The sequence below is a fragment of the Somniosus microcephalus genome, chromosome 2 (assembly GCF_052327205.1).
Source record: "Somniosus microcephalus isolate GS21.2 chromosome 2, FLI_Smic_1.0, whole genome shotgun sequence".
Lineage (NCBI taxonomy): Eukaryota > Metazoa > Chordata > Chondrichthyes > Squaliformes > Somniosidae > Somniosus > Somniosus microcephalus.
The window spans coordinates 383,033,059-383,049,022 of NC_140988.1; the positions used below are offsets into that span (position 1 = coordinate 383,033,059).

A 15,964-nucleotide genomic window follows, 5' to 3' on the forward strand; every position below is an offset into this window, starting at 1 on the left:
GGATAGTATGTGGTTGGAAGCTCTGTTGTGGATTGAACCAGACACCCAGGTTAGGCAGCACCTGGTTCAGCCTCAGCGGGCAGCTTTGCCGGTGTTGGTGGCAACGAATTTCATGGGTGCCGAAGAGCTCAAGTGAAAGAAACATAGAAGACAGGAGCAGGAGTAGGCCATTCGGCCCCTCGAGCCTGCTCCGCCATTCAATGAGATCATGGCTGATCATCCAAATTCAGTACCCTGTCCCTGCCTTCTCCCCATGCCCCTTGATCCCTTTAGCCTTAAGAAAGATATCTAACTCCTTCTTGAATATATTTAATGAATTGGCCTCCACTGCCTTCTGTGGTAGAGAATTCCACAGGTTCACCACTCTCTGGGTGAAGAAATTCCTCCTCATCTCAATCCTAAATGGCTTACCCCTTATCCTTAGACTGTGACCCCTGGTTCTGGACTCCCCGGCCATCGGGAACATCCTTCCTGCATTTAGTCTGTCTAGTCCTGTTAGAATTTTATAAGTTTCAATGAGATCCCCTCTCATTCTTCTAAACTCCAGCGAGTATAAGCCCAATCGACCCAATCTCTCCTCAAACGTCATTCCTTGCCATCCCAGGTATCAGCCTGGTGAATCTTCGCTGAACTCCCTCCATGGCAAGAACATCCTTCCTCAGATAAGGCGACCAAAACTGCACACAATGCTCAAGGTGTGGTCTCACCAAGGCCCTGTACAAATGCAGCAAGACATCCTTGCTCCTGTACTCGAACCCTCTCACTGCGAAGGCCAACATACCATTTGCCTTCTTAACCGCCTGCTGCACCTGCATGCTTACCTTCAGCGACTGGTGCACAAGGACACCCAGGTCTCGTTGCACTTCCCCTTCTCCCAATCTATTGCCGTTCAGATCTGCCTTCCTGTTTTTGCCACCAAAGTGGATAACCTCGCATTTATCCACATTATACTGCATCTGCCATGCTTCTGCCCAATCACCCAACCTGTCTAAACCTGAAAGGAGGGTCAGAGGCCACGACCAGGGATGGGTCACAAAAATCAGCCTTGCCAGCGACATAGACAGATTGGTGAAATGGGCAGACACATGGCAGATGCAATTTAATGCGGGTAAGTGTGAAGTGATGCACGAGAGGCAGTATAATCTAAATGGTACTGTTTTGAGGGGTGTGCAAGAACAGAGGGACCTGTTCACAAATCTTTGAAGGTGGCAGGGTAAGTTGATGAGGCAGTTAAGAAAGCGAATGTGATACTTGGTTTTGTAAATAGGGGCATTGAATACAAAAACAAGGAAGTCATCAAAACCTTCACAAATCACTGGTTGGGCCCCAGCTGGAGTATTGTGGACAATTCCGGGCACCGCACTTTAGGAAGGATGTCAAGGCCTTGGAGAGGGTGCAGGGGAGATTTACCAGAATGGTACCGGGGATGAGGGACTTCAGTTATGTGGAGAGGCTGGAATTATTCTCCTTCGAGCAGAGAAGATTAAGGGGAGATTTAATAGAGGTATTGAAAATTATGAGCAGTTTGGATAGAGCAAGTTGGGAGAAACTGTTTCCTCTGGCACGGGGTCAGTAACCAGAGGTCATCGACTTAAAATAATTGGCAGAAGAACTAGAGGAGAAATGAGGACATTTGTTTTCCACACAGAGGGTTGATATGATCTGGAATGCACTCCCTGAAAGGGTGGTGCAATTGGATTTCATAGGAACAGAAGCCGGCCATTCAGCCCCTCGAGCCTGTTCCACCATTCAGTGACTGATCTGTGACCGAACTCCATAGACCCGCCTTTGCCCCATATCCTTCAATACCTTTGGTTCACAAAAGCTAGCAATCTCCGATTTAAAATTAACAATTGATCTAGCATTGATTGCCGTTTGCGGAAGAGAGTTCCACACTTCTACCACCCTTTGTGTGTAGAAGTGTTTCCTAATTTCACTCCTGAAAGGTCTGGCTCTCATTTTTAGACTCTGCCCCCTCGTCCTAGAATCCCCAACCAGCGGAAATAGTTTCTCTCTATCTACCCTATCTGTTCCCCTTAATATCCTGAAAACTTCGATCAGATCACCCGTAACCTTCTAAACTCCAGGGAATACAACCCTAGTTTGTGTAAGCTCACCTCATAACTTAACCCTTGGAGTCTGGGTATCATTTCAAAAGGCAACTGGACATGCACTGTGCCCAGCTACGAGGGAATTCCTGCCCAGTGATCAGGAGAGGGAACCCCAGTTACCCTGTCTGCTGTGTCCCACAATCCCAGTGTAAACAAGGATCCCACCCACCCACCCCCAGTGCTCACAGCCCCAGCCCTCCCCCCCAGTCACGTGCGAGACACTCACCCATATCATATACTTGATGATACGACTGGTGATGACCGTGTATTCTTCTATTAATTCTGCCAGATAGTACAAGCCTGCAGCTGTTGACAGAGAGAGACACACACGTTACATACCGGCAACCCGATCCACTGCAAAGTGGGGGGGGGGGGAGCGAGAGAGAAGGGGGGGAGCGAGAAGGGGGGGAGAGAGCGAGAAGGGGGGAGAGAGCGAGAAGGGGGGAGAGAGCGAGAAGGGGGGAGAGAGCGAGAAGCGGGGAGAGAGCGAGAAGGGGGGAGAGAGCGAGAAGGGGGGAGAGAGCGAGAAGGGGGAGAGAGCGAGAAGGGGGGAGAGAGCGAGAAGGCGGGGAGAGAGCGAGAAGGGGGGAGAGAGCGAGAAGGGGGGAGAGCGAGCGAGAAGGGGGGAGAGCGCGAGAAGGGGGAGAGAGCGAGAAGGGGGGAGAGAGCGAGAAGGGGGGGAGAGAGCGAGAAGGGGGTAGAGAGCGAGAAGGGGGGAGACAGCGAGAAGGGGGAGAGAGGGAGAAGGGGGGAGAGAGAGAGAAGGGGGGAGAGTGCAAGAAGGGGGGAGAGCGAGAAGGGGGGAGAGAGTGAGAAGGGGGGAGAGAGAGAGAAGGGGGGAGAGAGCGAGAAGGGGGGAGAGAGAGAGAAGGGGGGAGAGAGCGAGAAGGGGGGAGAGAGAGAGAAGGGGGGAGAGAGCGAGAAGGGGGGAGAGAGCGAGAAGGGGGGAGAGAGAGAGAAGGGGGGAGAGTGCGAGAAGGGGGGAGAGAGAGAGAAGGGGGAGAGAGCGAGAAGGGGGAGAGAGCGAGAAGGGGGGGAGAGAGCGAGAAGGGGGAGAGAGCGAGAAGGGGGGAGAGAGCGAGAAGGGGGAGAGAGCGAGAAGGGGGGGAGAGAGCGAGAAGGGGGGAGAGAGCGAGAAGGGGGGAGAGCGTGAGAAGGGGGGAGAGAGAGAGAAGGGGGGAGAGAGCGAGAAGGGGGGGAGAGCGCGAGAAGGGGGGCGAGAGCAAGAAGGGGGGGAGAGAGCGAGAAGGGGGGAGAGAGCGAGAAGGGGGGAGAGAGCGAGAAGGTGGGGGAGAGCGAGAAGGGGGGAGAGAGCGAGAAGGTGGGGGAGAGCGAGAAGGGGGGAGAGAGCGAGAAGGGGGGGTTCAGAAAAAGGGAGAGACGTTCAAATAAATGGGGCTGGCATCTATCTCAGATCCTGCAACGTGCTTGTATGAGACTGGAGGCCGCACTCCTAATAAAAGAGAGAGACTTCAATTGATGCTCATTACATAGAACGTACAACACAGAAACAGGTCATCCGGCCCAACAGATCCTTGCTGGTGTTTATGCTCCACACGAGCCTCCTCCCACCCCTCTTCATCTCACTCCATCAACATATCCTTCTATTCCTTTCTCCCTCATGTGTTTATCCAGCTTCCCCTTAAATGCATCTGTACTATTCTCCTCAACCACTCGCTGTGGTAGTGAGTTCCACATTCTCACCACTCTCTGGGTAAAGAAGTTTCTCCTGAATTCCCTATTGGATTTATTAGTGACTATCTTATATTGATGGCCTCTAGTTCTGGTCTTGTCTGCAAGTGGAAACATTCTCTCTGCCTACCCCATCGAACCCTTTATCTTAAAGACCTCTATCAGGTCTCCCCTCAGTATGAGCCCCAGCCTGTTCAACCTTTCCTGATAGTTACAACCTCTCAGCTCTGGTATGGTCCCTGTAGATCTTTCTTGCACCTATTTAAAGACTCCATGGTTCTGATCTCGCCCGCATGTGAAAACCATGCCTCGAGTCACAGAAACGTCTTGAGGTGCTTTACGCACAATGAATGAAATTGGACTTTAAAAAAATCATCTCGGCATGTTGGTGAGGCTGCCATTTACTGCCCGTCCAGGATCTCAGCCTGAGACTGTGGCGAAGCGACGGGCCCCGAGACTGTGGCGAAGCGACGGGCCCGAGGCTGGGGGGAGGGGCCTGGGCCCCGAGGCTGTGGGGAGGGGACGGGCCCGAGGCTGTGGGGAGGGGACGGGCCCCGAGGCTGTGGGGAGGGGGCGGGGCCCCGAGGCTGTGGGGAGGGGCCTGGGCCCCGAGGCTGTGGGGAGGGGACAGGCCCCGAGGCTGTGGGGAGGGGCCCGGGCCCCGAGGCTGTGGGGAGGGGCCCGGGCCCCGAGGCTGTGGGGAGGGGACGGGCCCGAGGCAGTGGGGAGGGGCCCGGGCCCCGAGGCTGTGGGGAGGGGCCCGGGCCCCGAGGCTGTGGGGTGGGGCCCGGGTCCCGAGGCTGTGGGGAGGGGCCCGGGTCCCGAGGCTGTGGGGAGGGGCCGGGTCCCGAGGCTGTGGGGAGGGGCCTGGGCCCCGAGGCTGTGGGGAGGGGCTTGGGCCCCAAGGCTGTGGGGAGGGGACGGGCCTGAGGCTGTGGGGACGGGACGGGCCCGAGGCTGTGGGGTGGGGACGGGACCGAGGCTGTGGGGAGGGGACTAGCCTGGGCCCGAGGCTGTGGGGAGGGGACGGGCCCCGAGGCTGTGGGGAGGGGACGGGCCTGGGCCCCGAGGCTGTGGGGAGGGGACGGGCCTGGGCCCCGAGGCCGTGGGGAGGGGACGGGCCCGAGGCTGTGGGGAGGGGACAGGCCTCGGCCCCGAGGCCGTGGGGAGGGGACGGGCCGGAGGCTGTGGGGAGGGGACGGGCCTGGGCCCCGAGGCCGTGGGGAGGGGATGGGCCCGAGTCCGTGGGGAGGGGACGGGCCCGAGTCCGTGAGGAGGGGACGGGCCCCGAGTCCGTGGGGAGGGGACGGGCCCCGAGGCTGTGGGGAGGGGACGGGCCCGAGGCCGTGGGGAGGGGCCTGGGCCCCGAGGCTGTGGGGAGGGGACGAGCCCCGAAGCTGTGGGGAGGGGACGGTCCCCGAGGCTGTGGGGAGGGGCCTGGGCCCCGAGGCTGTGGGGAGGGGACGGGCCCGAGGCCGTGGGGAGGGGCCTGGGCCCCGAGGCTGTGGGGAGGGGACGGGCCCCGAGGCTGTGGGGAGGGGATGGCCCCCGAGGCTGTGGGGAGGGGCCTGGGCCCCGAGGCTTTGGGGAGGGGACTGGGCCCCGAGGCTGTTGGGAGGGGACGGGCCCGAGGCTGTGGGGAGGGGACGGGCCTGGGCCCGAGTCTGTTGGGAGGGGACGGGCCTGGGCCCCGAGGCTGTGGGGAGGGGACGGGCCTGGGCCCCGAGACTTTGGGGAGGGGACGGGCCTGGGCCCCGAGGCCGTGGGGAGGGGTCGGGCCCCGAGTCCGTGGGGAGGGGCCTGGGCCCTGAGGCTGTGGGGAGGGGACGGGCCCGAGGCTATGGGGAGGGGACGGGCCCCGAGGCTGTGGGGAGGGGCCTGGGGCCCGAGGCTGTGGGGAGGGGACGGGCCCGAGGCTATGGGGAGGGGACGGGCCCCGAGGCTGTGGGGAGGGGATGGGCCCCGAGGCTGTGGGGAGGTCACACACCATCCTGTCTTAGAAATACATCGGCCGTTCCTTCACCGTCGCTGGGTCTAAATCCTGGAACTTCCTCCCTAATGCCACTGTGGGAGCACCTTCACCTCAGATAAGGCGACCAAAGCTGCACACAATACTCAAGGTGTGGTCTCACCAAGGCCCTGTACAACTGCAGCATAGTTTGTCTATTATGTCGGATTCAGCAACCGCAAGACAGGTGGCTGTCATGAGTTCCCTAATATATACTAGAATATATATATATTTTTTTTGGTGAGTTAACATTAACTAATAATCATTAAATCTTTATGTACCTGGTCCATTGCGGGTGAATATCGTGAGCGATGACTTTGCTTTAAACTGGGCTGTGCTGTACGTGAGGGCTCACCACACAGACCAGATGAGGGGATTTGGATGAGGGAAAGTTCCTGAAACGGGATTTTGAAAAGAGTGATTCTCTTTCACTGGGGGTTACAAGATCACAAGATAGTTATGGATGAGTTATGGATCCATGCAGAAACTTTAATGTCCCCCGCTCGCAGCATTCCATTGTCACTTCAATAATTTCACCGATTTTGCCTCCACTCCCCGATCTGGGTCTTCATCCCATGTGTTGTTCACTCTTATGTGAAGATCTTCGTACTACCAGTCCTAAGTTTCCCAATTACTAGTGTATTCTTGTCTTAATCTCACAATTTCAAGAGTGAAGTTAGGAAACACTTCTACACACAAACGGTGGTAAAAGTTTGGAACTCTCTTCCGCAAACGGCAATTGATGCTCGATCAATTGTTAATTTTAAATCAGAGATTATCTTTCTGTTAACCAAAGGTATAAAGGGAAATGGGGCAAAGTGGGTAGATGGTGTTAGGTCGCAGATCAGCCATGATCTCAGTGAATGGCGGAGCAGGCTCGAGGGGCTGAATGAAACATAGAAACATAGAAGATAGGAGCAGGAGTAGGCCATTCGGCCCCTCGAGCCTGCTCCACCATTCAATGAGATCATGGCTGATCATCCAAATTCAGTACCCTGTCCCTGCTTTCGCCCCATATACCTTGATCCCTTTAGCCTTAAGAAATATATCCAACTCCTTCTTGAATATATTTAATGAATTGGCCTCAACTGCCTTCTGTGGTAGAGAATTCCAGAGATTCACCACTCTCTGGGTGAAGAAATTCCTCCTCATCTCTGTCCTAAATGGCTTACCCCTTATCCTTAGACTGTGACCCCTGGTTCTGGACTCCCCCGCCATCGGGAACATCCTTCCTGCATCTAGTCTGTCTAGTCCTGTTAGAATTTTATAAGTTTCAATGAGATCCCCTCTCATTCTTCTAAACTCCAGCGAGTATAAGCCCAATCAACCCAATCTCTCCTCATACGTCATACCTGCCATCCCAGGTATCAGTGGTGAATCTTCGCTGCACTCCCTCCATGGCAAGAACATCCTTCCTCAGATAAGGCGACCAAAACTGCACACAATACTAAAGGTGTGGTCTCACCAAGGCCCTGTACAACTGCAGCAAGACATCCTTGTTCCTGTACTCAAACATCTCGCTACGAATGCCAACATACCATTTGCCTTCTTAACTGCCTGCTGCACCTGCATGCTTACCTTCAGCGACTGGTGCACAAGGACACCCAGGTCTCGTTGCACTTCCCCTTCTCCCAATCTATTGCCGTTCAGATAATAATCTGCCTTCCTGTTTTTGACACCAAAGTGGATAACCTCGCATTTATCCACGTTATATTGCATCTGCCATGCTTCTGCCCAATCACCCAACCTGTCCAAATCATCCTGTAGTTTCTCGGCATCCTCCTTACAGCACACACGCCCACCCAGCTTTGTCTGCAAACTTGGAGATATTACATCTAATTCCCTCGTCTAGATCATTAATATATATTGTGAACAGCTGGGGTCCAAGGACCGATCCCTGCGGTACCCCACTAGTCACTGCCTGCCACTCGGAAAAAGAATCGTTTATTCCAACTCTTTGCTTTCTGTCTGCCAACCAGTTCTCTATCCAATCAATACCTTGCCCCCAATCCCATGTGCCTTAACTTTACACGCTAATCTCTTATGCGGGACCTTATCGAAAGCCTTCTGAAAGTCCAAATACACCACATCCACTGGCTCTCCCTTACCTATTTTACCAGTGACATCCTCAAAAAATTCCAGTAGATTAGTCAAGCACGATTTAGCTTTTGTAAATCCATGTTGACTTTGTCCGATCCTGTCACTGTTTTCCAAGTGCTCTGCTATTACATTTTTATAATGGACTCTAACATTTTCCCCAATACTGATGTCAGGCTTACCGGTCTGTAATTCCCCGTTTTCTCTTTACCACATTTTTTTTATAGTGGCGTAACATTAGCTACCCTCCAATCCATGGGAACTGTTCCAGAGTCTATAGAATTTTGGAAGATGTCCAGCAATGCATCACGGTTGAGTCATCTTTCTTGTTTTATTTTTATGCCAAACTGGGATGAACAAAATCTGTAGTTCCTCCATGCGATCTTTAAATGTTTGTCATTGCCTATCCACCGTCAACCCTTTGAGTAACATTCCCCAATTAATCCTACCCAACTCGCGCCTCATACCATCATAGATTCCTTTATTTAAATTCAGGTACCTAGTCTCTGAGTCAATACTTCACTCTCCATCTTAATGAAGAATTCGATCATATTATGATCGCTACGCCCCAAGGGGCCTCGCACAACAAGATTGTTAATTATTCCTTTCTCATTACATAATACCCAGTCTAAGATGGCCTGATCTCTAGTTGGTTCCTCGACATATTGGCCCAGGAAACCATCCCATATACACTCCAGGAATTCCTCCTCCACAGTATTGTTACTAATTTGGTTAGCCCAATCTATATGTAGGTTAAAGTCACCCATGATAACGACTGTGCCCTTATTGCATTCAGCTCTAATCTCCTATGTAATGAGAAAGGATTAATTAGCAATCTTGTTGTACGAGGCCCCTTGGGTCGGAGCGATCATAATATGATAGAATTCTTCATTCAGTTGGAGAGTGAAGTAGTTGACTCAGAGACTAGGGTCCTGAATTTAAATAAAGGAAACTACGATGGTCTGAGGTGCGAGTTGAGTTGGATTGATTGGGTAATGTCACTCAAAGGGTTGACGGTGGATAGGCAATGGCAAACATTCAAAGACTGCATGGATGAACTACAGAATTTGTTCATCCCAGTTTGGCATAAAAATAAAACAAGAAAGATGACTCAACCGTGGGTAACAAGGGAAATTAGGGATAGCATAAGATCCAAGGAGAGGACATATCAGTTGGCCAGAAAAAGCAGTAAACCTGAGGATTGGGAGCAGTTTCGGATTCAACAAAGGAGGACAAAGTGATTAATTAAGAAGGGGAAAATAGAATATGTGAGTAAGCTTGCAGGGAACATAAAAACTGACTTAAAATCTTTTATAGATACGTGAAGAGAAAAAGATTGGTGAAGTCAAGCGTAGGTCCCTTGCAGTCAGAATCAGGGGGATTTATAATGGGGAACAAAGAAATGGCATCCCAATTAAATACATATTTTGGATCTGTCTTCACAAAGCAGGACACAAATAACCTCCCAGAGATGTCGGGGAACATAGGGTCTGATGAAAGGGAGGAACTGAAAGAAATCAGTATTTGTAGGGAAATGGTATTAGGGAAATTGACGGGATTGAAATCCGATAAATCCCCAGGGCCTGATAATCTACATCCTAGGGTACTTAAGGAAGTGCCCTAGAAATAGTAGATGCATTGCTGATCATCTTCCAACATTCGATGGAATCTGGAACAGTACCCATGGATTGGAGGGTAGCTAATGTTACCTCACTATTCAAAAAAGGTGGTAGAGAGAAAACGGGGAATTACAGACCGGTAAGCCTGACGTCAGTAGTGGGGAAAATGCTAGAGTCCATTATAAAAGATGTAATAGCAGAGCACTTGGAAAACATTGACAGGATCGGACAAAGTCAACATGGATTTACAAAAGGTAAATCGTGCTTGACTAATCTACTGGAATTTTTTCAGGATGTAACTGGTAAAATAGATAAGGGAGAACCAGTGGATGTGGTATATTTGGACTTTCAGAAGGCTTTCGATAAGGTCCCGCATAAGAGATTAGCGTGTAAAGTTAAGGCACATGGGCCTAGAAATTCAGTTGGTTGCGCCAGCAGTTAGCGCCTTAAGAGAAGTGAATTTCGGGCGCTATGCGTGTAGCGCCCGGGCGCAGCGCAGTTTGCGCCTCGCCCCAAATTAAGTTGACCCTTAGCGCCGGCGCAAAGTTTAGCGCCCGCCCGGCTGTGCGCGCAGAAAATGACGTCACATCCTCGTGCAACGCCCTTTGCGCGCCCCGATTCCAAACTTCAGTCGGACCGCCCCATTGTGCGGCTGGCGTCCGGAGCGTTTGAAAAAAGGAACGCAACACAGCCAGCGCGGGCCCCGGGGGGCGCAAATTAAAGGGGACGTACCCTCCAGTATAAAGGCCAGCCATTTTGCAGCAAACACTCTTGTGCAACGCATTTCTGGACACACAACAAGGAGGATAGCTAACTGGTTTCAAGCAGCAACAGCTCAGGTATTTTTGGACTCAGGCCAGAGCGCTGCAAGTGGCCTTTTGGAAATTTGAGTGTTTGCCAGGATTTGATGGGGGTTGCATGGGGTGCCAACGCGGAGCTGCAGCGCCATGTCCGTAGGGCTCGCAGACGCATTGTGAGAGGGGCAGCCTTGGCTAGAGGCAGAGGGGGCTACAGGCGTCGGCCACGTAGGCCTTACCCAGTCAGGCTATACCGCCAGCAGCGCTCCTACCTCAACATGACTGACGCGCGATGTGTTAGAAGGCTCCGATTCCGAAAGGAGGTGGTTGCAGAGATCTGCCACCTGCTTCGCAGAGATCTGCGTCCAAAGCTCAGGTGCAGGACGTCTCTGTTGGTGGAAGTGAAGGTGACGGTGGCATTGAACTTCTATGCCACCGGCTCCTTCCAATCCGCTGCTGGGGACATAGCTAACATCTCCCAGTACGGCGCGCATCGCTGCATCCGCCAGGTGACCGAAGCACTGTTCAGAAGGAGAAGCCAATTCATCTCCTTCCCCATGGCCCTGGAGAGCCAGCATCAGCGCACCTTGGGATTTGCAAGACTCGGGGACTTCCCCTTGGTGCAGGGCGCCATTGACTGTACGCATGTGGCTTTGCGGGCCCCTCTGGAGCATGGCGAGCAGTTTCACAACAGGAAGGGCAACCATTCTCCGAATGTGCAGCTGGTGTGTGACCACAAGCAGCGCATCATGGCAGTCAATGCCAGCTTTCCAGGCAGCAGCCACGATGCGTTTATCCTGCGGCAGAGTACTGTGCATGACATGTTCGAGGCACAGCCTCCCCCAAGAGGATGGCTACTCGGGGACAAAGGCTATCCTTTGTGTGCCTGGCTCATGACCCCGCTCCGCGCGCCCAGGACCGCTGCTGAAGAGGCCTACAACGAGAGCCATCAAACCACCCGCAACATCATCAAGCAAACTATTGGGGTCCTCAAGCAGTGGTTCCGCTGCCTTGATCGCTCCGGAGGAGCTCTGCAGTATTCGCCGGACCGGGTCTCCCAATTTGTGGTGGTTTGCTGCATGCTACACAACCTGGCTATCCGCAGGACTCAGGCACTGCCACCTGACGTTGGGGCAGCACCTCAGGAGGAGGAGCAGGAGGAGCATGAGGAGGAGGAGGAGGAGGAGCAGGAGTACGTTCCCAGGAGGGAGCGACCAGGGCCAAGGGCCGCGCGACGCCACCTTATTACACGGTACTTCTAAGCCCCCTGTCAGGGAATGCCTTGTGGCCATGAGGGAAGATGAATGCAGCCGCTCCGCAAGCCCTCAGCCGGCAAAGCCAACAAACACCAACAAGAACAACCATGGAGACTCTATGAATAAAGATAATTATTTATTACACAAAAATGAAAACCCCTTCCCACATGAATCCCCAAAAACAATCAACGGGCCCCACAAAAAGCCCAACAAATGACTCACTCCCACAAACTGGGGAGGAGTAACTCCACATTTGTACAAACCTGGCCTCAACCTCGGCCTTAACGCAAAAAATAAGCCCACGAACCAAACAACCATGGGCAAAAGAAAGATGGCCACCGCCATATAAAACGAAAGCTGGCCACATCCTCTACTGAGTGGCCCGCGAGGGCGAGACCTTGTCCAGCCTTTTGCCTCCCCTGCCCGGCCTGCTGCTCCTTCGCAAGCTCTGCCCAGTGGCTGCTGCGAGGCTGGGGGAAGGCGCCTGAGGCTCAGATGTCCTTCCGCCAGGTGCCCTTGGGGGGCGGCCTACACGGCCTTTGGACCTCGAGGGGCCGGCTGCTGAGTGGCGCACCTGAGCCTGGCCAACATCAGCTCCAGCCGCTTGCCCTTGACACCCCAGTGGGGGAGTGGCGGCGACGGATGGCGCAATGTGGGCAAGCTGGCGTCTGGGATGCGCTGGCTGGTGCTGTGGCGCGCTGGCACTCGGCCGGGCCCGCACTGCAGGATCCGCAACAATCAGCCGAGGGGCGGCTCGCTGGGATGCTGCAGCGCGGCGGGTGCCCTGGCGATGCCTGCCTGAGACAGCGCATGTGGCAGCAGTGAGTGCCCCTGTTGTCCTGGTGTGCGCCCGCATCACACCCGCCAGGGACTTGATGGCATCAGTGAGCATGCGGCCACTCGCGGCAGTTGATGCCCCGAACTCGCGCACACTGGTCGCCAGCGACTCGATGGCCTCAGGCATGCGCCCCACCACGCGCATGAGCTCCGTGTGGCGCCGGTCCGAATCCTCGGCCATCTTGTCCAGCTTCCGCGCCTCCTCCGAGGTGAAGGTGTCCGGACTGGAGTCGGGACTTTCCCGCTGGGGAGCAGGGGACCGAACTAGGGGAACCTTGCCACGTTGGTGGCGGCGAGTGTCCCGATCAACTGCACTCCCCTCTGATCCTTCCCCCCTTTGGGGGGAAGGCCGCGGCCCACGCGCAGGGCTCCTGGGTGGCTGGACGCCACTGGTCCCAGAAGCTGCAATCCCCTGCGACAGTTGGTCCAGGCACTCGTCCAGTGAGGACGTGTCAATCATTTTGTCCTCTCCTGCGGGACCTGAGTGTTCCCCTGATGGTCCGGCTTGCTCTTGCTCCTCCTCCTCCTCCTCCTCCTCCTCCTCCTGCTCGGAGGGGCTGTCACTGGCAGCTTCACGGACCTGGTCGTCACCAACTGAAAGCAGGAATGCACAAGAGTAGCTTCAGAGTGAGGAGACGGCGTCAGCGAGGGAGTCAGGACTGGTGGCATTCAGCGCATTGGTGGGACAGTGGCAAAGGAAGTAGCTCGGATGCGCAAGTGCGACGCGAGAGGGCCAAAAGGCGAGGTCCTTACCATTGCCGGGCAGTGGAGGGTCGGCTACTCCGCACGCTGTGGGCACGATCAGCCGGGCTCCCATGAGCCCACTCACGCGCTCCTCCAGGCGAGTGAGCTTCTGCAGCTTGGCGCGGCCTCCCCTGGTCCTGGCACGGGCCTGGCGATTATAGGCAACTTTAGACTGCAAGAGAAAGGACGGGCTGTAAGTACGGAGTGTAGCCCTGATGTAGTGTGCACTGCCTCCCATGGTGGAATAGCTTGCCCAGAGTGTAGCCCTGATATACTGTGCACTGCCTCCCATGGTGGAATAGCTTGGCCAGAGCGTAGCCCTGATGTACTGTGCACTGCCTCCCATGGTAGAATAGCTTGGCCAGAGTGTAGCCCTGATGTACTGTGCACTGCCTGCCATGGTGGAATAGCTTGGCCAGAGTGTAGCCCTGATGTACTGTGCACTGCCTGCCATGGTGGAATAGCTTGGCCAGAGTGTAGCCCTGATGTACTGTGCACTGCCTGCCATGGTGGAATAGCTTGGCCAGAGTGTAGCCCTGATGTACTGTGCACTGCCTGCCATGGTGGAATAGCTTGGCCAGAGTGTAGCCCTGATGTACTGTGCACTGCCTCCCATGGTGGAATAGCTTGGCCAGAGTGTAGCCCTGATGTACTGTGCACTGCCTGCCATGGTGGAATAGCTTGGCCAGAGTGTAGCCCTGATCTACTGTGCACTGCCTGCCATGGTGGAATAGCTTGGCCAGAGTGTAGCCCTGATGTACAGTGCACTGCCTGCCATGGTGGAATAGCTTGGCCAGAGTGTAGCCCTGATGTACTGTGCACTGCCTGCCATGGTGGAATAGCTTGGCCAGAGTGTAGCCCTGATGTACTGTGCACTGCCTCCCATGGTGGAATAGCTTGGCCAGAGTGCAGCCCTGATGTACTGTGCACTGCCTGCCATGGTGGAAAAGCTTGGCCAGAGTGTAGCCCTGATGTGCTGTGCACTGCCTGCCATGGTGGAATAGCTTGGCCAGAGTGTAGCCCTGATGTACTGTGCACTGCCTGCCATGGTGGAATAGCTTGGCCAGAGTGTAGCCCTGATGTACTGTGCACTGCCTGCCATGGTGGAATAGCTTGGCCAGAGTGTAGCCCTGATGTACTGTGCACTGCCTGCCATGGTGGAATAGCTTGGCCAGAGCGTAGCCCCGATGTACTGTGCACTGCCTCCCATGGTGGAATAGCTTGGGCAGAGTGTAGCCCTGATGTACTGTGCACTGCCTCCCATGGTGGAATAGCTTGGCCAGAGTGTAGCCCTGATGTACTGTGCACTGCCTCCCATGGTGGAATAGCTTGGCCAGAGTGTAGAGTGCAGAATGGGCACTTGATGCTCATGACTGTCCCAAAGCTGCTGGCTGAGGGCTGGCCATTAGCACTTTCAGCTCCCTTTGCCCATCATGTCAGGTGTACATGCAAGAATGAGGAGGAGACTGGAAAGGGTACTCACCCTGACAATCCTGGTCAGGTCGTTGTATTTTTTCCGACATTGTTTGTGGGTCCTGGGGGCATCGCCGGTGATCGTCACCCTGTTGGCGATCTGCTTCCAGGCTCTGGTGTATTCTTGGTGGTTCGGATTCCTCCCAGTCTCTGGGAACAAGATCCTGCGCCTCTTCTCCAGAGCTGTCACCATTATTCCCAGATCACGCTCTGAGAAGCGCAGGGCACGCTCACGGGCCTTCTCTGGCGTTGCCATGACTCCCTGGGGCTGAGCAGCAGTGTTGAGGCCTATTTGCAAAGCTGCAGTGTGCAGGGCGTGGCAGCAGACCAATTCGTCCCTTCCCCCTTTAAGAGCTGGTCGGCGCCACGGGGTCTGCTGTCAATCAAAAAATGACCGCACCCGCGCTGCGCCCCGCCTCGGCGCTATCCCTCTGCACCGCCAGCTTAGCGCCTAAAGATAGTGGTGCAACGTTTCTTTTAGCGCTCCAGCAACCTCTTAGGGCGAAGCCACTGAATTTCCGGCAAGGGGGCGCAACATTGGGGCGGGCGCTAACTTCGGGCGGGCGCTAACGTTAGCGCCCCAAAACTGGCTATACTGAAATTCTAGGCCATGGGATTGGGGGCAAGGTATTGACTTGGATAGCGAACTGGTTGGCAGACAGAAAGCAAAGAGTTGGAATAAACAGGTCTTTTTCTGAGTGGAAGGCAGTGACTAGTGGGGTACCGCAGGGATCGGTCCTTGGACCCCAGCTATTCACAATATATATTAATGATCTGGACAAGGGAACTAGATGTAATATCTCCAAGTTTGCTGATAACACAAAGCTGGGTGGGCGTGTGTGCTGTGAGGAGGATGCCAAGAAACTCCAGGATGATTTGGACAGGTTGGGTGATTGGGCAGAAGCATGGCAGATGCAATATAACGTGGATAAATGCGAGGTTATCCACTTTGGTGTCAAAAACAGGAAGGCAGATTATTATCTGAATGGCAATAGATTGGGAGAAGGGGAAGTGCAACGAGACCTGGGTGTCCTTGTGCACCAGTCGCTGAAGGTAAGCATGCAGGTGCAGCAGGCAGTTAAGAAGGCAAATGGTATGTTGGCATTCGTAGCGAGAGGGTTTGAGTACAGGAACAAGGATGTCTTGCTGCAGTTGTACAGGGCCTTGGTGAGACCACATCTTGAGTATTGTGTGCAGTTTTGGTCGCCTTATCTGAGGAAGGATGTTCTTGCCATGGAAGGAGTTCAGCGAAGATTCACCAGGCTGATACCTGGGATGGCATGAATGACGTATGAGGAGAGATTGGGTCGGTTGGGCTTATACTCGCTGG

At 54.5% G+C, this 15,964-nt stretch overlaps 1 protein-coding gene across 1 annotated transcript in view; it reads right to left on the reverse strand.

Moving 5' to 3' along the window:
• The window catches only part of LOC147123800 (protein TEX261-like), a 118,326-nt gene that overhangs the window by 87,625 nt on the left and 14,737 nt on the right, over positions 1-15,964 (reverse strand). Inside the window, exon 2 of the mRNA XM_085967173.1 lies at positions 2,338-2,417. Coding sequence (XP_085823299.1) covers positions 2,338-2,417 — 80 coding nt within the window. The remainder of the gene's footprint in view (positions 1-2,337; positions 2,418-15,964) is intronic.